Source organism: Oncorhynchus nerka, linkage group LG11, assembly GCF_034236695.1.
Source record: "Oncorhynchus nerka isolate Pitt River linkage group LG11, Oner_Uvic_2.0, whole genome shotgun sequence".
NCBI classification, from domain to species: Eukaryota; Metazoa; Chordata; class Actinopteri; order Salmoniformes; family Salmonidae; genus Oncorhynchus; species Oncorhynchus nerka.
In genome coordinates, this window is record NC_088406.1 from 247,928 (window position 1) to 272,717 (window position 24,790).

The following is a 24,790-nucleotide window of genomic DNA, read 5'->3' on the forward strand; positions in this document are numbered from 1 at the left end:
GTAATAAACTGAAAGTAAAAGACGCAAAAACGAAACATAAGAACGGGAAGCACAGAAATAGCGCACATAGAACAGATATACCACTTCTTAGCCTGGCTTTCAATGATAACGACAGATCTATAACACACATTTCCATGTGACTTTGGTCAGGTCTCCTAAAAACATACATATTGCCGCTTTAAAGTATAATGTTTTGAAAGTACTAGCGTTACTGTCCCCACTACAACAACAAAAATACTTAAATAGATGGAATTTTGTCCTTGAAACATTTATTTGAAATACTGTCGACTTCCTTTGATTCTTATGGAGTTCTGGGGAGTGCCAATATAGCCAACCGTTGGCTTCAAAGCTTCTCATTGGCCAATACAATGCATCAGCAATCCAGGGTTTATACACATCATTGGGTTAAACCCAGTCTTGTATTGTTGTGTAGTGTTGCTAGTTAATAAGAAGCCAGGGAGAGAAGAAGGGGCTGTAATGGCATTACATCTCATTCTCTTAAAACAACACAATCAGATAACTCATATATATCTACAGTATATAAACCTGTTGTTTCGATTGACATGTTACTGTACCCTCTAGTTACTGTACCCTCTAGTTACTGTACCCTTTAGCTACTGTACCCTCTAGTTACTGTACCCTTTAGTTACTGTACCCTCTAGTTACCCTAGTTAAACCCATAACATACATAAACAAGTTATAAAAAAACAAACTATGGCAGAAAAGGCATTGGTGACGAGAATAATAAAAAACAATGTATCATACATCCAGTGTTGGACTTTCACAATGTGCTCAGCAAATACCTCATCTCTCCCAAGTCTCTATACATGTAATACATTTAGAATATCATGGAAAAACACACAACAATAATCCACCTGTATTTTCCAAGCGACCAGATCACTCTTTCTGTCTGGCCTTGAAAAGTCAATGGTGGTTGGACACGAGTCCAATGGTAGTCAATGGTGGTTGCACAAGAGTCCAATGGTAGTCAATGGTGGTTGCACAAGAGTCCAATGGTAGTCAATGGTGGTTGCACACGAGTCCAATGGTAGTCAATGGTGGTTGCACATGAGTCCAATGGTAGTCAATGGTGGTTGGGCATGAGTCCAATGACAAACCGTGTTTAGTATTATTTGCAGTTTCATCTAATGGAATTTCAATACACCATGATGTAATGTTGTTGTTGACATGTTGATGTAATGTTGTTGACATGTTGACATGTTGTTGTTGACATGTTGATGTAATGTTGTAGTTGATATTTTGATGTTGACATGTTGCTGTGTTGTTGTTGACATGTTGATGTGTTGTTGTTGACATGTTGATGTAATGTTGTTGACATGTTGATGTAATGTTGTAGTTGATATTTTGATGTGTTGTTGACATTTTAATGTGTTGTTGTTGTTGTTGACATTTTGATGTTGTTGCATGCTCCTTAGGACTTGATAGTGCATTTTTTTAAACATGGTTTTAATTGACTGGGTTCTGATGGGGTTGGGGGTTTGGAGGGGCACTGGACTGAATGTGTGAGATGAAAGGCGGGATGGGGTTGACTAATGGAGGTGAGGGGTGGTAGTGGTGGTGGTAGGGGAAGGGTAGGAGGGTGAGACGGGAGGTCGGTTGGTTGGTTTGGTTGCTTGTGTCCCCTACACATACCACTCTTTCTTTGAAATGACAGAGCCATCGGTTTGGGACACCATATCATCGGCTATCTCCGTCTCAGGGTCGTACTGGAAAGCAAGAGTCCGTTCGTCATAATCTCTGCTCTCTCCTTCGTCCACCGTGAAATAGGACCTCTTCAAATCCTCCGCATCTCCGTCAAAATCACGCTCGCTTGCCTCGAACCCTCCGGTCACAGCGATCTGGGCAGGCTTCTTCTCGTCATCTGAGTCGTCTGGGTACTGCAGGTTGTTGGGGATGGGAGGGTGGGCTGGCAGGCCCCCGGCCTTGCTGTAGCCATTCCCAAACACCTGTTTCTTGGTGCTGTAGTCGCCCTTGAAGGTGCGCTGGCGGCGGCGCAGGAATATAAAGAGCAGGGTGGCGGCCGCCGCTAACATGACGACCCCGCCCACGGCGCCCCCGATGACGGCACCCGCATTGTGCTGCTCCTGCGGGATCTCAGGGCCCCCAGGTGGTGGGTTGTTAGGGAATTCTGGGTAGGAAAAGACAGATGGAAGGGGTGTGTCAGTGCTCAGGTGGGAACAAGAGGAGGGAGTGTGCTCAGTGTGCAGGTGCTATTTTTTAGGAAAGAGGGAAGGGAGACAGGGAGGGATAAGCAAAGGGAGAAGAAAGGATGGAGGAAGGAGGAGGAGCCTGTGGACAACCCCCAAAGGTGGCTTTAAACCCCCGCTACAAAACAAGCTTTAGTCATCGCTAGCCACATGCAGAGGAAAGAGAGAAAGAAACACACAGCCAGTCTGTCTGTCCATCACACACCGTCCCCAAAGAGACAAACATGTTGGAAACAGACACCAATGCAAACTGAAATCCTACAAGTCTTGAACAGGATATGAGTATTCCCTGGTGTTTTGCAAAGAATGCCTTTACTTTCAAGCTTAAATTAAATCATGATTGTCATCAGTTTAGTGTGTATAATGAAATGCTCTTTCAGGAAATCTGAAGGTTATTGTTTTCAGCCTTGTGAGACAAATGGCCATGCAGAGAATGAATCATTCAGCAACTGTAACAATTAATATGAATCATCCCTAAAGTACAGAAGTATGAGATCAGGTCATGCAACAACTTTGAAAAGATGGTACAAGTAGATGTATAATTAAGTAAAGATAATGCAGAGAGGGTTGGGATCATACCTGGAGTATGAGATCAGGTCATGCAACAACTTTGAAAAGATACTGCATAACGATACTGCATACTGATTACTGCATAATAATACTGCATAATGATACTACTGCATAACAATACTGCATAATGATACTACATAACGATACTGCATAACGATACAGCATAATGATACTGCATAATGATACTGCATAATGATACTGCATAACGATACAGCATAACGATACTGCATAATGATACTACATAACAATACTGCATAACGATACTACTGCATAACGATACTACTGCATAACGATACTACTGCATAACGATACTACATAATGATACTGCATAACGATACTACTGCATAACGATACTACTGCATAACGATACTACTGCATAACGATACTACATAATGATACTGCATAACGATACAGCATAACGATACTGCATAACGATACAGCATAACGATACTGCATAATGATACAGCATAACGATACTGCATAATGATACTGCATAACGATACTGCATAATGATACTGCATAACGATACAGCATAACGATACTGCATAACGATACTGCATAACGATACTGCATAACGATACAGCATAACGATACTGCATAACGATACTGCATAACGATACTGCATAACGATACTGCATAACGATACAGCATAACGATACTGCATAATGATACTGCATAACGATACTACTGCATAATGATACTGCATAACGATACTGCATAATGATACTGCATAACGATACAGCATAACGATACTGCATAACGATACTACTGCATAATGATACAGCATAACGATACTACTGCATAATGATACTGCATAATGATACTGCATAACGATACTACTGCATAATGATACTGCATAACGATACTGCATAATGATACTGCATAATGATACTGCATAACGATACTACTGCATAATGATACTGCATAACGATACTGCATAATGATACTGCATAATGATACTACATAATGATACTGCATAACGATACTGCATAACGATACAGCATACTGATACTGCATAATGATACTACTGCATAACGATACTGCATAATGATACTGCACAACGATACTGCATAACGATACTACTGCATAATGATACTGCATAATGATACTGCATAACGATACAGCATAACGATACTGCATAACGATACTACTGCATAACGATACTGCATAACGATACAGCATAACGATACTGCATAACGATACTACTGCATAATGATACTGCATAACGATACTGCATAATGATACTGCATAATGATACTGCATAACGATACAGCATAACGATACTGCATAACGATACAGCATAACGATACTGCATAATGATACTGCATAACGATACAGCATAACGATACTGCATAACGATACTACTGCATAATGATACTGCATAATGATACTGCATAACGATACTGCATAATGATACTGCATAATGATACTGCATAATGATACTACATAATGATACTGCATAACGATACAGCATAACGATACTGCATAATGATACTGCATAATGATACTGCATAATGATACTGCATAACGATACTGCATAATGATACTACTGCATAATGATACTGCATAACGGTACTGCATAATGATACTACATAATGATACTACATAATGATACTGCATAACGATACTGCATAACGATACAGCATAACGATACAGCATAACGATACTGCATAACGATACTACTGCATAATGATACTGCATAACGATACTGCATAATGATACTGCATAATGATACTACATAATGATACTGCATAACGGTACTGCATAATGATACTACATAATGATACTACATAATGATACTGCATAACGATACTGCATAACGATACAGCATAACGATACAGCATAACGATACTGCATAACGATACTACTGCATAATGATACTGCATAACGATACTGCATAATGATACTGCATAATGATACTACATAATGATACTGCATAACGATACTACTGCATAATGATACTGCATAACGATACTGCATAATGATACTGCATAATGATACTACATAATGATACTGCATAACGATACTGCATAACGATACTGCATAACGATACTACTGCATAATGATACTGCATAACGATACTGCATAACGATACTGCATAATGATACTACATAATGATACTGTATAACGATACTGCATAACGATACTACTGCATAACGATACTACTGCATAACGATACTGCATAACGATACAGCATACTGATACTGCATAACGACAGTGCATAACGATACTGCATAATGATACTAGTGCATAACGATACTACTGCATAATGATACTACTGCATAACGATACTACTGCATAACGATACTGCATGATACAAGATAATGATACTACTGCATAATGATACTACAGATCACGATACTACTGCATAACAATACTGCATAATGATACTACTGCATAACAATACTACTGCATAACAATACTGCATAATGATACTACTGCATCACAATACTACTGCATAACGATACTACTGCATAACAATACTGCATAATGATACTGCATACTGATTACTGCATAACGATACTGCATAATGATACTGCATAATGATACTGCATACTGATTACTGCATAATGATACTGCATAACGATACTGCATAACGATACTGCATAACGATACTGCATAATGATACTGCATAACGATACTGCATAACGATACTGCATAACGATACTGCATAACGATACTGCATAATGATACTGCATACTGATTACTGCATAACGATACTGCATAACGATACTGCATAACGATACTGCATAATGATACTGCATAATGATACTGCATAACGATACTGCATAATGATACTGCATAATGATACTCCATAACGATACTGCATAATGATACTGCATAACGATACTGCATAACGATACTGCATAACGATACTGCATAATGATACTGCATAACGATACTGCATAACGATACTGCATAATGATACTGCATAACGATACTGCATAATGATACTGCATAATGATACTGCATAACGATACAGCATAACGATACTGCATAACGATACAGCATAACGATACTGCATACTGATTACTGCATAACGATACTGCATAACGATACTGCATAATGATACTGCATAACGATACTGCATAATGATACTGCATAATGATACTGCATAATGATACTGCATAATGATACTGCATACTGATTACTGCATAATGATACTGCATAACGATACAACAGCATAACGATACAGCATAACAATACTGCATAATGATACTACTGCATCACAATACTACTGCATAACGATACTACTGCATAACAATACTGCATAATGATACTACTGCATAACAATACTACTGCATAACAATACTGCATAATGATACTACTGCATAACAATACTGCATAATGATACTACAGCATCACGATACTACTGCATAATGATACTACTGCATCACGATACTACTGCATAATGATACTGCATAACGATACTGCACAATGATAGTAGATAATGATACTAGTGCATAACGATACTACAGCATCACGATATACTGCATATGATGATACTACTGCATAACGATACCAGGACCATGCCCCAGGACTACCTGACATGATGACTCCTTGCTTTCCCCAGTCCACCTGGCCATGCATAATGCTGTTCCAGTTTCATAATGATACCTGAGCCCTAGGACCATGCCCCAGGACTACCTGACATGATGACTCCTTGCTTTCCCCAGTCCACCTGGCCATGCTGCTGTTCAGTTTCAACTGACCTGAGCCCTAGGACCATGCCCCAGGACTACCTGACATGATGACTCCTTGCTTTCCCCAGTCCACCTGGCCATGCTGCTGTTCCAGTTTCAACTGACCTGAGCCCTAGGACCATGCCCCAGGACTACCTGACATGATGTCTCCTTGCTGTCCCCAGTCCACCTGGCCATGCTGCTGCTTCAGTTTCAACTTCCACCTGACTATACTACCTGACAATACTGCTGCTGCTCCAGTTTCAACTGTTCTGCCTTATTATTATTCGACCATGCTGGTCATTTATGAACATTTGAACATCTTGGCCATGTTCTGTTATAATCTCCACCCGGCACAGCCAGAAGAGGACTGGCCACCCCACATAGCCTGGTTCCTCTCTAGGTTTCTTCCTAGGTTTTCGCCTTTCTAGGGAGTTTTTCCTAGCCACCGTGCTTCTACACCTGCATTGCTTGCTGTTTGGGGTTTTAGGTTGAGTTTCTGTACAGCACTTTGAGATATCAGCTGATGTACGAAGGGCTATATAAATAAATTTGATTTGATACTACTGCATACTACTGATAACAATACTGTATCACGATACTACTGTATCACGATACTACTGCATAACGATACTGCATAATGATACTAGTGCATAACGATACTACTGCATCATGATACTACTGCATAACGATACTGCATAATGATACTGCATAATGATACTGCATAACGATACAGCATAACGATACTGCATAACGATACAGCATAACGATACTGCATAATGATACTGCATAATGATACTGCATAACGATACTGCATAATGATACTGCATAATGATACTGCATAATGATACTGCATAATGATACTGCATACTGATTACTGCATAATGATACTGCATAACGATACAACATCATAACGATACAGCATAACAATACTGCATAATGATACTACTGCATCACAATACTACTGCATAACGATACTACTGCATAACAATACTGCATAATGATACTACTGCATAACAATACTACTGCATAACAATACTGCATAATGATACTACTGCATAACAATACTGCATAATGATACTACAGCATCACGATACTACTGCATAATGATACTACTGCATCACGATACTACTGCATAATGATACTGCATAACGATACTGCACAATGATAGTAGATAATGATACTACTGCATAACGATACTACAGCATCACGATACTACTGCATAATGATACTACTGCATAACGATACCAGGACCATGCCCCAGGACTACCTGACATGATGACTCCTTGCTTTCCCCAGTCCACCTGGCCATGCTGCTGTTCCAGTTTCAACTGACCTGAGCCCTAGGACCATGCCCCAGGACTACCTGACATGATGACTCCTTGCTTTCCCCAGTCCACCTGGCCATGCTGCTGTTCCAGTTTCAACTGACCTGAGCCCTAGGACCATGCCCCAGGACTACCTGACATGATGACTCCTTGCTTTCCCCAGTCCACCTGGCCATGCTGCTGTTCCAGTTTCAACTGACCTGAGCCCTAGGACCATGCCCCAGGACTACCTGACATGATGTCTCCTTGCTGTCCCCAGTCCACCTGGCCATGCTGCTGCTTCAGTTTCAACTTCCACCTGACTGTGCTGCTGCTCCAGTTTCAACTGTTCTGCCTTATTATTATTCGACCATGCTGGTCATTTATGAACATTTGAACATCTTGGCCATGTTCTGTTATAATCTCCACCCGGCACAGCCAGAAGAGGACTGGCCACCCCACATAGCCTGGTTCCTCTCTAGGTTTCTTCCTAGGTTTTCGCCTTTCTAGGGAGTTTTTCCTAGCCACCGTGCTTCTACACCTGCATTGCTTGCTGTTTGGGGTTTTAGGTTGAGTTTCTGTACAGCACTTTGACATATCAGCTGATGTACGAAGGGCTATATAAATAAATTTGATTTGATACTACTGCATAACGATACTACTGTATCACGATACTACTGTATCACGATACTACTGCATAACGATACTGCATAATGATACTAGTGCATAACGATACTACTGCATCATGATACTACTGCATAACGATACTGCATAATGATACTACTGCATAACAATACTGCATAATGCTACTGCATAACAATACTACTGCATAACGATACTACTGCATAACGATACTACTGTATCACGATACTACTGCATAACGATACTGCATAATTATACTACTGCATAATGATACTACTGTATCACGATACTGCATAATGATACTACTGCATAATGCTACTGCATAATAATAATACTGCATAATGATACTGCATAACTGTACTGCATAACAATACTACTGCATAACAACACTACTCCATAATGCTACTACTGCATAACAATACTATTGCATAATGATGCTACTGGATAATGATACTGCATAATGATACTACTGCATAACAATAATGCATAACGATACTGCATAACGATACTACTGCATGACCTTACTACTGCATAACGATACTACTGCATAATGATACTGCATAACGATACTGCACCATATAGGGATTAGGGTGCCATTTGGATGGCATACTGCACTATATAGGGATTAGGGTGCCATTTGGATGGCATACTGCACTATATAGGGATTAGGGTGGCATTTGGATGGCATACTGCACTATATAGGGATTAGGGTGGCATTTGGATGGCATACTGCACTATATAGGGATTAGGGTGCCATTTGGATGGCATCCTGCACTATATAGGGATTAGGGTGCCATTTGGATGGCATCCTGCACTATATAGGGATTAGGGTGCCATTTGGATGGCATCCTGCACTATATAGGGATTAGGGTGGCATTTGGATGGCATACTGCACTATATAGGGATTAGGGTGGCATTTGGATGGCATCCTGCACTATATAGGGATTAGGGTGGCATTTGGATGGCATCCTGCATTTGGATGGCATCCTGCACTATATAGGGATTAGGGTGGCATTTGGATGGCATACTGCACTATATAGGGATTAGGGTGGCATTTGGATGGCATCCTGCACTATATAGGGATTAGGGTGGCATTTGGATGGCATCCTGCACTATATAGGGATTAGGGTGGCATTTGGATGGCATACTGCACTATATAGGGATTAGGGTGGCATTTGGATGGCATACTGCACTATATAGGGATTAGGGTGGCATTTGGATGGCATACTGCACTATATAGGGATTAGGGTGGCATTTGGAAGGTATTTTTAGACACAGGTACAGGTAGGCGTTAGTGTCTAGACAAACAGCTTGTCTAACAGGAACAGGATGGTCTTGTCTAATAGGAACAGGGTGGTCTTGTCTAATAGGAACAGGGTGGTCTTGTCTAACAGGAACAGGATGGTCTTGTCTAACAGGAACAGGATGGTCTTGTCTAACAGGAACAGGGTGGTCTTGTCTAACAGGAACAGGATGGTCTTGTCTAACAGGAACAGGGTGGTCTTGTCTAACAGGAACAGGATGGTCTTGTCTAACAGGAACAGGGTGGTCTTGTCTAACAGGAACAGCATGGTCTTGTCTAACAGGAACAGGGTGGTCTTGTCTAACAGGAACAGGATGGTCTTGTCTAACAGGAACAGGATGGTCTTGTCTAACAGGAACAGGGTGGTCTTGTCTAACAGGAACAGGATGGTCTTGTCTAACAGGAACAGGGTGGTCTTGTCTAACAGGAACAGGATGGACTTGTCTAACAGGAACAGGGTGGTCTTGTCTAACAGGAACAGGATGGTCTTGTCTAACAGGAACAAGGTGGTCTTGTCTAACAGGAACAGGGTGGTCTTGTCTAACAGGAACAGGATGGACTTGTCTAACAGGAACAGGGTGGTCTTGTCTAACAGGAACAGGATGGTCTTGTCTAACAGGAACAGGGTGGTCTTGTCTAACAGGAACAGGATGGTCTTGTCTAATAGGAACAGGGTGGTCTTGTCTAACAGGAACAGGGTGGTCTTGTCTAACAGGAACAGGATGGTCTTGTCTAACAGGAACAGGGTGGTCTTGTCTAACAGGAACAGGATGGTCTTGTCTAACAGGAACAGGGGGAGAGGAGGGACAGCAGGAAGTGACAGCATGGGGGGAGAGGAGGGACAGCATGGGGGGAGGAGGAACAGAGGGAGGGAGGGACAGGATGGGAGGAAGGAGGGATGGAGGGACATTAGGGAAGGAGGGAGGGACAGGAGGGGGAGAGGAGGGACAGCAGGGGAGAGGAGGAGAGGAGGGACAGCATGGGGGAGGAAGGAGAGGAGGGACAGCAGGGGAGAGGAGGAGGGACAGCAGGGGCGGGGGAGGGAGAGACAAAGGCTTTATTATCATTATCTACGGTCAAGCAGCAAGCACATCCAGCTTTGAAAATAATAGAAGTTTCACTGTATGACTCATAACTCATTGTTACAGTCCAACCTCAAGCCTGAACAATACTGCTGTACCCTGCAAACCAACACCCATAGAGGATTACATTCTCAACTGACAAAAACATAGAAATTCTTCAAAATACACTTTAAGCCGACTACAACGCCACCCCAAACAATATATTCAACATATCTCCCCACCACTATCTCTCTCCCCACCACTATCTCTCTGTCCCCACCAATATCTCTCCCTCTCCCTCTGTCTCCCCACCACTATCTCTCTCTCCCTCTGTCTCCCCACCACTATCTCTCTCTCCCTCTGTCTCCCCACCACTATCTCTCTCCCTCTGTCTCCCCACCACTATCTCTCTCTCCCTCTGTCTCCCCACCACTATCTCTCTCCCTCTGTCTCCCCACCACTATCTCTCTCTCTCCCTCTGTCTCCCCACCACTATCTCTCTCTCCCTCTGTCTCCCCACCACTGTCTACCCACCACTATCTCTCTCCCTCTGTCTACCCACCACTATCTCTCTCCCTCTGTCTCCCCACCACTATCTCTCTCTCTCCCTCTGTCTACCCACCACTATCTCTCTCCCTCTGTCTCCCCACCACTATCTCTCTCTCTCCCTCTGTCTCCCCATCACTATATCTCTCTCCCTCTGTCTCCCCACCACTATCTCTCTCTCCCTCTGTCTCCCCACCACTGTCTACCCACCACTATCTCTCTCCCTCTGTCTACCCACCACTATATATCTCTCTCCCTCTGTCTCCCCACCACTATATATCTCTCTCCCTCTGTCTCCCCACCACTATCTCTCTCTCCCTCTGTCTCCCACCACTGTCTACCCACCACTATCTCTCTCCTCTGTCTACCCACCACTATCTCTCTCTCCCTCTGTCTACCCACCACTATCTCTCTCCCTCTGTCTACCCACCACTATATATCTCTCCCTCTGTCTCCCCACCACTATATATCTCTCTCCTCTGTCTCCCCACCACTATCTCTCTCTCCCTCTGTCTACCCACCACTATCTCTCTCCTCTGTCTACCCACCACTATCTCTCTCCCTCTGTCTACCCACCACTATATATCTCTCTCCCTCTGTCTACCCACCACTATATATCTCTCTCCCTCTGTCTCCCCACCACTATATATCTCTCTCCCTCTGTCTCCCCACCACTATATATCTCTCTCCCTCTGTCTCCCCACCACTATCTCTCTCTCCCTCTGTCTCCCCACCACTGTCTACCCACCACTGTCTCTCTCCCTCTGTCTACCCACCACTATCTCTCTCCCTCTGTCTACCCACCACTATCTCTGTCCCTCTGTCTACCCACCACTATCTCTCTCCCTCTGTCTCCCCACCACTATCTCTCTCCCTCTGTCTCCCCACCACTATCTCTCTCTCCCCACCACTATCTCTCTCCCTCTGTCTACCCACCACTATCTCTGTCCCTCTGTCTACCCACCACTATCTCTCTCTCTCCCTCTGTCTACCCACCACTATCTCTCTCCTCTGTCTACCCACCACTATCTCTCTCCCTCTGTCTACCCACCACTATCTCTCTCCCTCTGTCTACCCACCACTATCTCTCTCTCTCCCTCTGTCTACCCACCACTATCTCTCTCCCTCTGTCTACCCACCACTATCTCTCTCCCTCTGTCTACCCACCACTATCTCTCTCCCTCTGTCTCCCCACCACTATATCTCTCTCCCCACCACTATATCTCTCTCCCCACCACTATCTCTCTCTCCTCTGTCTCCCCACCACTATCTCTCTCCCTCTGTCTCCCCACCACTATCTCTCTCTCTCCCTCTGTCTCCCACCACTATCTCTCTCTCCTCTGTCTCCCCCACCACTGTCTACCCACCACTATCTCTCTCCCTCTGTCTACCCACCACTATCTCTCCCTCTGTCTCCCCACCACTATCTCTCTCTCTCCCTCTGTCTACCCACCACTATCTCTCTCCCTCTGTCTCCCCACCACTATCTCTCTCTCCCTCTGTCTCCCCATCACTATATATCTCTCTCTCCCTCTGTCTCCCCACCACTATCTCTCTCTCCCTCTGTCTCCCCACCACTGTCTACCCACCACTATCTCTCTCCCTCTGTCTACCCACCACTATATATCTCTCTCCCTCTGTCTCCCCACCACTATATATCTCTCTCCCTCTGTCTCCCCACCACTATCTCTCTCTCCCTCTGTCTCCCCACCACTGTCTACCCACCACTATCTCTCTCCCTCTGTCTACCCACCACTATCTCTCTCCCTCTGTCTACCCACCACTATCTCTCTCCCTCTGTCTACCCACCACTATATATCTCTCTCCCTCTGTCTCCCCACCACTATATATCTCTCTCCCTCTGTCTCCCCACCACTATCTCTCTCTCCCTCTGTCTACCCACCACTATCTCTCTCCCTCTGTCTACCCACCACTATCTCTCTCCCTCTGTCTACCCACCACTATATATCTCTCTCCCTCTGTCTACCCACCACTATATATCTCTCTCCCTCTGTCTCCCCACCACTATATATCTCTCTCCCTCTGTCTCCCCACCACTATATATCTCTCTCCCTCTGTCTCCCCACCACTATCTCTCTCTCCCTCTGTCTCCCCACCACTGTCTACCCACCACTGTCTCTCTCCCTCTGTCTACCCACCACTATCTCTCTCCCTCTGTCTACCCACCACTATCTCTGTCCCTCTGTCTACCCACCACTATCTCTCTCCCTCTGTCTCCCCACCACTATCTCTCTCCCTCTGTCTCCCCACCACTATCTCTCTCTCCCCACCACTGTCTACCCACCACTATCTCTCTCCCTCTGTCTACCCACCACTATCTCTGTCCCTCTGTCTACCCACCACTATCTCTCTCTCTCCCTCTGTCTACCCACCACTATCTCTCTCCCTCTGTCTACCCACCACTATCTCTCTCCCTCTGTCTACCCACCACTATCTCTCTCTCTCCCTCTGTCTACCCACCACTATCTCTCTCTCTCCCTCTGTCTACCCACCACTATCTCTCTCCCTCTGTCTACCCACCACTATCTCTCTCCCTCTGTCTACCCACCACTATCTCTCTCCCTCTGTCTCCCCACCACTATATCTCTCTCCCCACCACTATATCTCTCTCCCCACCACTGTCTCTCTCTCCCAACCACTATCCCTCTCCATCTCTCTCCTCATATCTCTCTCTCTATCTCAACCCTCCTATCTCTTTCTCTCTCTCTTCCCCTGATGTCCATTAGGTTACATGCATGCTATATGGGTAGGCTACATGCATGCTATATGGGTAGGCGTGTGTCCCAGTAGGAAGACCACTGTTAACACTGATAGGTGTGTCCTAGTAGGAAGACCACTGTTAACACTGAGGTGGTGTGTCCTAGTAGGAAGACCACTGTTAACACTGAGGTGGTGTGTCCTGGTGGGAAGACCACTGTTAACACTGAGGTGGTGTGTCCTAGTAGAAAGACCACTGTTAACACTGAGGTCGTGTCTCCTAGTAGGAAGACCACTGAGGTGGTGTGTCCTAGTAGGAAGACCACTGATGTGGTGTGTCCTAGTAGGAAGACCACTGAGGTGGTGTGTCCTAGTAGGAAGACCACTGAGGTGGTGTGTCCTAGTAGGAAGACCACTGAGGTGGTGTGCCCTAGTAGGAAGACCACTGAGGCGGTGTGTCCTAGTAGGAAGACCACTGAGGCGGTGTGTCCTAGTAGGAAGACCACTGTTAACACTGAGGTGGTGTGTCCTAGTAGGAAGACCACTGTTAACACTGAGGTGGTGTGTCCTATAGGAAGACCACTGAGGAGGTGGTGTCCTAGTGGAAGACCACTGAGGAGGTGTGTCCTAGTAGGAAGACCACTGAGGAGGTGTGTCCTATAGGAAGACCACTGAGGCGGTGTGTCCTAGTAGGAAGACCACTGAGGAGGTGTGTCCTATAGGAAGACCACTGTTAACACTGAGGTAGTGTGTCCTAGACCACTGTTAACACTGAGGTGGTGTGTCCTATAGGAAGACCACTGTTAACACTGAGATGGTGTGTCCTAGTAGGAAGACCACTGTTAACACTGAGGTGGTGTGTCCTATAGGAAGACCACTTAACACTGAGGTGGTGTGTCCTATAGGAAGACCACTGTTAACACTGAGGTGGTGTGTCCTAGTAGGAAGACCACTGTTAACACTGAGGTGGTGTGTCCTAGTAGGAAGACCACTGTTAACACTGAGGAGGTGTGTCCCAGTAGGAAGACCACTGTTAACACTGAGGTGGTGTGTCCTATAGGAAGACCACTGTTAACACTGAGGAGGTGTGTCCTAGTAGGAAGACCACTGAGGTGGTGTGTCCTAGTAGGAAGACCACTGTTAACACTGAGGAGGTGTGTCCTAGTAGGAAGACCACTGTTAACACTGAGGTGGTGTGTCCTAGTAGGAAGACCACAGTTAACACTGAGGTGGTGTGTCCTATAGGAAGACCACTGTTAACACTGAGGTGGTGTGTCCTGGTGGGAAGACCACTGTTAACACTGAGGTGGTGTGTCCTAGTAGGAAGACCACAGTTAACACTGAGGTGGTGTGTCCTATAGGAAGACCACTGTTAACACTGAGGTGGTGTGTCCTGGTGGGAAGACCACTGTTAACACTGATGTGGTGTGTCCTGGTGGGAAGACCACTGTTAACACTGAGGTGGTGTGTCCTAGTGGAAGACCACTGTTAACACTGAGGTAGTGTGTCCTAGTAGGAAGACCACTGAGGTGGTGTGTCCTAGTAGGAAGTCCACTGAGGTGGTGTGTCCCAGTAGGAAGACCACTGTTAACACTGAGGTCGTGTCTCCTAGTAGGAAGACCACTGAGGTGGTGTGTCCTAGTAGGAAGACCACTGAGGTGGTGTGTCCTAGTAGGAAGACCACTGAGGTGGTGTGTCCTAGTAGGAAGACCACTGAGGTGGTGTGTCCTAGTAGGAAGACCACTGAGGCGGTGTGTCCTAGTAGGAAGACCACTGAGGTGGTGTGCCCTAGTAGGAAGACCACTGAGGCGGTGTGTCCTAGTAGGAAGACCACAGTTAACACTGAGGTGGTGTGTCCTATAGGAAGACCACTGTTAACACTGAGGTGGTGTGTCCTGGTGGGAAGACCACTGTTAACACTGAGGTTGTGTGTCCTGGTGGGAAGACCACTGAGGTGGTGTGTCCTAGTAGGAAGACCACTGAGGTGGTGTGTCCTAGTAGGAAGTCCACTGAGGTGGTGTGTCCCAATAGGAAGACCACTGTTAACACTGAGGTAGTGTGTCCTAGACCACTGTTAACACTGAGGTGGTGTGTCCTATAGGAAGACCACTGTTAACACTGAGGTGGTGTGTCCTAGTAGGAAGACCACTGTTAACACTGAGGTGGTGTGTCCTATAGGAAGACCACTGTTAACACTGAGGTGGTGTGTCCTATAGGAAGACCACTGTTAACACTGAGATGGTGTGTCCTAGTAGGAAGACCACTGTTAACACTGAGGTGGTGTGTCCTAGTAGGAAGACCACTGTTAACACTGAGGTGGTGTGTCCTAGTAGGAAGACCACTGTTAACACTGAGGTGGTGTGTCCTAGTAGGAAGACCACTGTTAACACTGAGGAGGTGTGTCCCAGTAGGAAGACCACTGTTAACACTGAGGTGGTGTGTCCTATAGGAAGACCACTGTTAACACTGAGGAGGTGTGTCCTAGTAGGAAGACCACTGAGGTGGTGTGTCCTAGTAGGAAGACCACTGTTAACATTGAGGAGGTGTGTCCTAGTAGGAAGACCACTGTTAACACTGAGGTGGTGTGTCCTAGTAGGAAGACCACTGTTAACACTGAGGTGGTGTGTCCTAGTAGGAAGACCACTGTTAACACTGAGGTGGTGTGTCCTAGTAGGAAGACCACTGTTAACACTGAGGTGGTGTGTCCTAGTAGGAAGAACACTGTTAACACTGAGGTGGTGTGTCCTAGTAGGAAGACCACTGTTAACACAGAGGTTGTGTGTCCTAGTAGGAAGACCACAGTTAACACTGAGGTGGTGTGTCCTGGTGGGAAGACCACTGTTAACACTGATGTGGTGTGTCCTGGTGGGAAGACCACTGTTAACACTGAGGTGGTGTGTCCTAGTGGAAGACCACTGTTAACACTGAGGTAGTGTGTCCTAGTAGGAAGACCACTGAGGTGGTGTGTCCTAGTAGGAAGTCCACTGAGGTGGTGTGTCCCAGTAGGAAGACCACTGTTAACACTGAGGTCGTGTCTCCTAGTAGGAAGACCACTGAGGTGGTGTGTCCTAGTAGGAAGACCACTGAGGTGGTGTGTCCTAGTAGGAAGACCACTGAGGTGGTGTGTCCTAGTAGGAAGACCACTGAGGTGGTGTGTCCTAGTAGGAAGACCACTGAGGCGGTGTGTCCTAGTAGGAAGACCACTGAGGTGGTGTGCCCTAGTAGGAAGACCACTGAGGCGGTGTGTCCTAGTAGGAAGACCACAGTTAACACTGAGGTGGTGTGTCCTATAGGAAGACCACTGTTAACACTGAGGTGGTGTGTCCTGGTGGGAAGACCACTGTTAACACTGAGGTTGTGTGTCCTGGTGGGAAGACCACTGAGGTGGTGTGTCCTAGTAGGAAGACCACTGAGGTGGTGTGTCCTAGTAGGAAGTCCACTGAGGTGGTGTGTCCCAGTAGGAAGACCACTGTTAACACTGAGGTCGTGTCTCCTAGTAGGAAGACCACTGAGGTGGTGTGTCCTAGTAGGAAGACCACTGAGGTGGTGTGTCCTAGTAGGAAGACCACTGAGGTGGTGTGTCCTAGTAGGAAGACCACTGAGGCGGTGTGTCCTAGTAGGAAGACCACTGAGGCGGTGTGTCCTAGTAGGAAGACCACTGAGGTGGTGTGTTGGCTGGGCTCCCTGCCTGTGCCATTAAACCCCTACAACTCATCCAGAACGCCGCAGCCCGTCTGGTGTTCAACCTTCCCAAGTTCTCTCACGTCACCCCGCTCCTCCGCTCTCTCCACTGGCTTCCAGTTGAAGCTCGCATCCGCTACAAGACCATGGTGCTTGCCTACGGAGCTGTGAGGGGAACGGCACCTCAGTACCTCCAGGCTCTGATCAGGCCCTACACCCAAACAAGGGCACTGCGTTCATCCACCTCTGGCCTGCTCGCCTCCCTACCACTGAGGAAGTACAGTTCCCGCGCAGCCCAGTCAAAACTGTTCGCTGCTCTGGCCCCCCAATGGTGGAACAAACTCCCTCACGACGCCAGGACAGCGGAGTCAATCACCACCTTCCGGAGACACCTGAAACCCCACCTCTTTCAGGAATACCTAGGATAGGATAAAGTAATCCTTCTCACCCCCCCCCTTAAAAGATTTAGATGCACTATTGTAAAGTGGCTGTTCCACTGGATGTCTTAAGGTGAACGCACCAATTTGTAAGTCGCTCTGGATAAGAGCGTCTGCTAAATGACTTAAATGTAAATGTATGTAAATGTGTGCCCTAGTAGGAAGACCACTGAGGTGGTGTGTCCTAGTAGGAAGACCACTGAGGCGGTGTGTCCTAGTAGGAAGACCACTGAGGCGGTGTGTCCTAGTAGGAAGACCACTGAGGTGGTGTCTCCTAGTAGGAAGACCACTGAGGTGGTGTGTCCTAGTAGGAAGACCACTGTTAACACTGAGGTGGTGTGTCCTAGTAGGAAGACCACTGAGGTGGTGTGTCCTAGTAGGAAGACCACTGTTAACACTGAGGAGGTGTGTCCTAGTAGGAAGACCACTGTTAACACTGAGGGGGTGTGTCCTAGTAGGAAGACCACTGAGGGGGTGTGTCCTAGGAGGAAGACCACTGTGTGCAGCTCACCCTGCACTAACATACATAACATGAGCATGTCTACTTCTGCTAAGCTTCCCTGTAAAGCAATGAAAACAATCAAACATCCCAGAAAAGTGCTCAAAACGTAGCCCATGTTAACATATGTAGCCTAAGAAACCTAAGGTTCATGAAATGAATAACTTGCTAGTAACAGATGACATTCATAGTCTGACTATGTCTGAAACTCACTTAGATAATACCTTTCATTATACAATGGTAGCAATACGAGGTTATAACATCTACAGAAAAGGCAGAAATGCCAATGGGGGAGGTGTTGCTGTTTATATTCAGAACCACTTTACTGTAAAGATTAGAGAGGATCTCATGTTAAATACTGTTGTAGTAATATGGCTACAGGTTCACCTGCCTCACCTAAAGACCATTCTGGTGGGAAGCTGCTATAGACAGTCAGTATCTGGATAATGTTAAATACTGTTGTAGTAATATGGCTACAGGTTCATCTGCCTCCCCTAAAGCCCATTCTGGTGGGAAGCTGCTGTAGACCAGTCAGTATCTGGATAATGTTAAATACTGTTGTAGTAATATGGCTACAGGTTCATCTGCCTCACCTAAAGCCCATTCTGGTGGGAAGCTGCTATAGACCAGTCAGTATCTGGATAATGTTAAATACTGTTGTAGTAATATGGCTACAGGTTCATCTGCTTCACCTAAAGCCCATTCTGGTGGGAAGCTGCTATAGACCAGTCAGTATCTGGATAATGTTAAATACTGTTGTAGTAATATGGCTACAGGTTCATCTGCCTCACCTAAAGCCCATTCTGGTGGGAAGCTGCTGTAGACCTCCAAGCGCTAACAGTCAGTATGTGGATAATGTTAAATACTGTTGAAGTAATATGGCTACAGGTTCATCTGCCTCTCCTAAAGCCCATTCTGGTGGGAAGCTGCTGTAGACCTCCAAGCGCTAACAGTCAGTATGTGGATAATGTTAAATACTGTTGAAGTCATATGGCTACAGGTTCATCTGCCTCTCCTAAAGCCCATTCTGGTGGGAAGCTGCTGTAGACCTCCAGCTAACAGTCAGTATGTGGATAATGTTAAATACTGTTGAAGTCATATGGCTACAGGTTCATCTGCCTCACCTAAAGCCCATTCTGATGGAAGCTGCTGTAGACAGTCAGTATGTGGATAATGTTAAATACTGTTGAAGTAATATGGCTACAGGTTCATCTGCCTCTCCTAAAGCCCATTCTGGTGGGAACCTGCTGTAGACCTCCAAGCGCTAACAGTCAGTATCTGGATAACATGTGTGAAATGCTTGATAATGTATGTGATATCAACAGAGAGGTATATTTTCTGGGTGATTTAAATATTCTGGCTTTCATCAAGCTGCCCACTCAAGAAAAGCTTCAAACTGTAACCAGTGCCTGCAACATGGTTCAGGTTGTCAGTCAACCTCACCAGGGTAGTTACAAACAGCACTGGTGGGATTAAATCATCAACATGTATTGATCACATCTTTACTAATGTTGCAGAAATGTACTTTAAAACAGTATCCAAATCCATAGGATGTAGTGATCACAATATAGTAGCCATATCTAGGAAAACCAAAGTTCAAAGGCTGGGCCTAATATAGTGTTTAGAGGTCATACGCTAACAGGTTTTCAGTAATTCTGGATAACATGTAAATAAATTTGTTGGTCTGTGGTGTGTAATGAGGAGCAACCAGACGCTGCTGGTCTGTGGTGTGTAATGAGGAGCAACCAGACGCTGCTGGTCTGTGGTGTGTAATGAGGCCCACTCAGACGCTGCTGGTCTGTGGTGTGTAATGAGGAGCAAACAGACGTTGCTGGTCTGTTGTAATGAGGAGCAACCAGACGCTGCTGGTCTGTGGTGTACAAAGGAGCAACCAGATGCTGCTGGTCTGTACATGATTGAGCAACCACGCTTTGGTCTAATGTTGTGAAATGGAGCAACCAGACGCAAATGGTCTGTAGGTGTGTAGTGAGCAACAAGACACTGCTGGTCTGTCCAAAGGTGTAATATAGTGTTTAGGTCATACAATAGGTTTTGTAGAGCAACCAGACGCTGCTGGTCTGTGGTGTGTAATGAGGAGCAACCAGACACTGCTGGTCTGTGGTGTGTAATGAGGAGAAACCAGACGCTGCTGGTCTGTGGTGTGTAATGAGGAGCAAACAGACGCTGCTGGTCTGTGGTGTGTAATGAGGAGCAACCAGACGCTGCTGGTCTGTGGTGTGTAATGAGGAGCAACCAGACGCTGCTGGTCTGTGGTGTGTAATGAGGAGCAACCAGACGCTGCTGGTCTGTGGTGTGTAATGAGGAGCAACCAGACACTGCTGGTCTGTGGTGTGTAATGAGGAGCAACCAGACGCTGCTGGTCTGTGGTGTGTAATGAGGAGCAACCAGACGCTGCTGGTCTGTGGTGTGTAATGAGGAGCAACCAGACGCTGCTGGTCTGTGGTGTGTAATGAGGAGCAACCAGACGCTGCTGGTCTGTGGTGTGTAATGAGGAGCAACCAGACGCTGCTGGTCTGTGGTGTGTAATGAGGAGCAACCAGACGCTGCTGGTCTGTGGTGTGTAATGAGGAGCAAACAGACGCTGCTGGTCTGTGGTGTGTAATGAGGAGCAACCAGACGCTGCTGGTCTGTGGTGTGTAATGAGGAGCAACAAGACGCTGCTGGTCTGTGGTGTGTAATGAGGAGCAACCAGACGATGCTGGTCTGTGGTGTGTAATGAGGAGCAACCAGACGCTGCTGGTCTGTGGTGTGTAATGAGGAGCAACCAGACGCTGCTGGTCTGTGGTGTGTAATGAGGAGCAACCAGACGCTGCTGGTCTGTGGTGTGTAATGAGGAGCAACCAGACGCTGCTGGTCTGGTGTGTAATGAGGAGCAACCAGACACTGCTGGTCTGTGGTGTGTAATGAGGAGCAACCAGACGCTGCTGGTCTGTGGTGTGTAATGAGGAGCAACCAGACGCTGCTGGTCTGTGGTGTGTAATGAGGAGCAACCAGACGCTGCTGGTCTGTGGTGTGTAATGAGGAGCAAACAGACGCTGCTGGTCTGTGGTGTGTAATGAGGAGCAACCAGACGCTGCTGGTCTGTGGTGTGTAATGAGGAGCAACAAGACGCTGCTGGTCTGTGGTGTGTAATGAGGAGCAACCAGACGATGCTGGTCTGTGGTGTGTAATGAGGAGCAACCAGACGCTGCTGGTCTGTGGTGTGTAATGAGGAGCAACCAGACGCTGCTGGTCTGTGGTGTGTAATGAGGAGCAACCAGACGCTGCTGGTCTGTGGTGTGTAATGAGGAGCAACCAGACGCTGCTGGTCTGTGGTGTGTAATGAGGAGCAACCAGACGCTGCAATTGACACATTTATGAAACTACTTATTCCAGTTACTAATAAGCACCCATTAAGAAAAGGACTGTAAAAACTGTTAAATCCACTTGGATTGATGAGGAATTGAAACATCGTATGGTTGAGAGGGATGAGGCAAAAGGTATAGCAAATAAGTCTGGCAGCACAACCCATTGGCCAACGTCCTGCAAATTGAGAAATCATGTGACTAAACTGAATAAAAAGAAGAAAGTATACTATGAAACAGAGGTAAATAACAAAGAATGATAGTAAAAAGCTTTGGGGCATCTTACATGAAATGTTGGGGAAAAAGTCTATCTCAGCTCCATCATTCATTGAATCAGATGGTTCATTCATTACAGAGGACACTGATATTGTCAACTACTTTAAAGATTTTTTAATTGGTAAGATTAGCAAACTTAGGCATGACATGCCACCAACAAATGCTGACACTACACATCCAAGTATATCGGACCAAATTATGAAATACAAGAACTGTACTTTTGAATTCCATAAAGTCAGTGTGGAAGAGGTGGAAAAGTATTGTTGTCTATCAACAATGACAAGCCAGCAGGGTCTGACAACTTGTATGGAAAATTACTGAAGATAATAGCGAACAATATTGCCACTCCTATTTACCATATCCTTCAATTTAAGCCTACTAGAGAGTGTGTTCCCTCAGGTCTGGAGGGAAGCGAAAGTCATTCCTCTACCCAAGAATATTAAAAACCCCTTTACTGGCTCAAATAGCCGACCAATCAGACTGCTACCAACCCTTAGTAAACAACTGGAAAAAACTTGTGTTTGAACAGATACAGTGTATTTCACAGTGAACAAATTGACAACAGACTTTCAGCATGCTTATAGAGAAGGACATTCAACAAGCACAGCACTTACACAAATGACTGATGATTGGCTGAGAAAAATTGATGATAAAAAGATTGTGTGGGCTGTTTTGTTAGACTTCAGTGCAAATTATCGATCATAGTCTGCTGCTGGGCTGGTACACCCCCGCTATAATGTGGATAAAGAGTTACCTGTCTAACAGAACACAGAGGGTGTTATGGCTTTACACCCCCTGATATAATGTGGATAAAGAGTTACCTGTCTAACAGAACACAGAGGGTGTTATGCCTTTACACCCCCTGCTATAATGTGGATGAAGAGTTACCTGTCTAACAGAACACAGAGGGTGTTATGGCTTTTACACCCCGCTATAATGTGGATAAAGAGTTACCTGTCTAACAGAACACAGAGGGTGTCATGGCTTTACACCCCTGCTATAATGTGGATAAAGAGTTACCTGTCTAACAGAACACAGAGGGTGTTATGGCTTTACACCCCCTGCTATAATGTGGATAAAGAGTTACCTGTCTAACAGAACACAGAGGGTGTTATGGCTTTACACCCCTGTTATAATGTGGATAAAGAGTTACCTGTCTAAAGAACACAGACGGTGTTATGGCTTTACACCCCCTGCTATAATGTGGATAAAGAGTTACCTGTCTAACAGAACACAGAGGGTGTTATGGCTTTACACCCCCTGCTATAATGTGGATAAAGAGTTACCTGTCTAACAGAACACAGAGGGTGTTATGGCTTTACACCCCCTGCTATATTGTGGATAAAGAGTTACCTGTCTAACAGAACACAGAGGGTGTTATGGCTTTACACCCCCTGCTATAATGTGGATAAAGAGTTACCTGTCTAACAGAACACAGAGGGTGTTATGGCTTTACACCCCCTGCTATAATGTGGATAAAGAGTTACCTGTCTAACAGAACACAGAGGGAATGGCTTTACACCCCTGCTATATTGTGGATAAAGAGTTACCTGTCTAACAGAACACAGAGGGTGTTATGGCTTTACAACCCCCTGCTATAATGTGGGTAAAGAGTTAAACGGCCTAACAGAACACAGAGGGTGTTATGGCTTTACACCCCCTGCTATAATGTGGGTAAAGAGTTAAACGGCCTAACAGAACACAGAGGGTGTTATGGCTTTACACCCCCTGCTATAATGTGGGTAAAGAGTTAAACGGCCTAACAGAACACAGAGGGTGTTATGGCTTTACACCCCCTGCTATAATGTGGATAAAGAGTTACCTGTCTAACAGAACACAGAGGGTGTTATGGCTTTACACCCCCTGCTATAATGTGGGTAAAGAGTTAAACGGCCTAACAGAACACAGAGGGTGTTATGGCTTTACACCCCCTGCTATAATGTGGGTAAAGAGTTAAACGGCCTAACAGAACACAGAGGGTGTTATGGCTTTACACCCCCTGCTATAATGTGGATGAAGGCCTAACAGAACACAGAATGGCTTTACACCCCCTGCTATAATGTGGGTAAAGAGTTAAACGGCCTAACAGAACACAGATGGCTTTACACCCCTGCTATAATGTGGATAAAGAGTTACCTGTCTAACAGAACACAGAGGGTGTTACACCCCCTGCTATAATGTGGGTAAAGAGGGCCTAACAGAACAAGCTTACACCCCCTGCTATAATGTGGGTAGTTAAACGGCCTAACAGAACACAGAGGGTGTTATGGCTTTACACCCCCTGCTATAATGTGGATGAAGAGTTAAACGGCCTAACAGAACACAGAGGGTGTTATGGCTTTACACCCCCTGCTATAATGTGGGTAAAGAGTTAAACGGCCTAACAGAACACAGAGGGTGTTATGGCTTTACACCCCCTGCTATAATGTGGGTAAAGAGTTAAACGGCCTAACAGAACACAGAGGGTGTTATGG

General features: G+C 45.6%; 1 protein-coding gene across 1 annotated transcript in view; it reads right to left on the minus strand.

The window, feature by feature from the left end:
• Positions 1-252: 252 nt before the first annotated feature.
• LOC135573935 (nectin-1-like) overlaps positions 253-24,790 on the minus strand; it is a 173,932-nt gene continuing 149,394 nt past the window's right edge. The window contains exon 6 of the mRNA XM_065024143.1: positions 253-2,149. Coding sequence (XP_064880215.1) covers positions 1,644-2,149 — 506 coding nt within the window. The 3' untranslated portion in view covers positions 253-1,643. The remainder of the gene's footprint in view (positions 2,150-24,790) is intronic.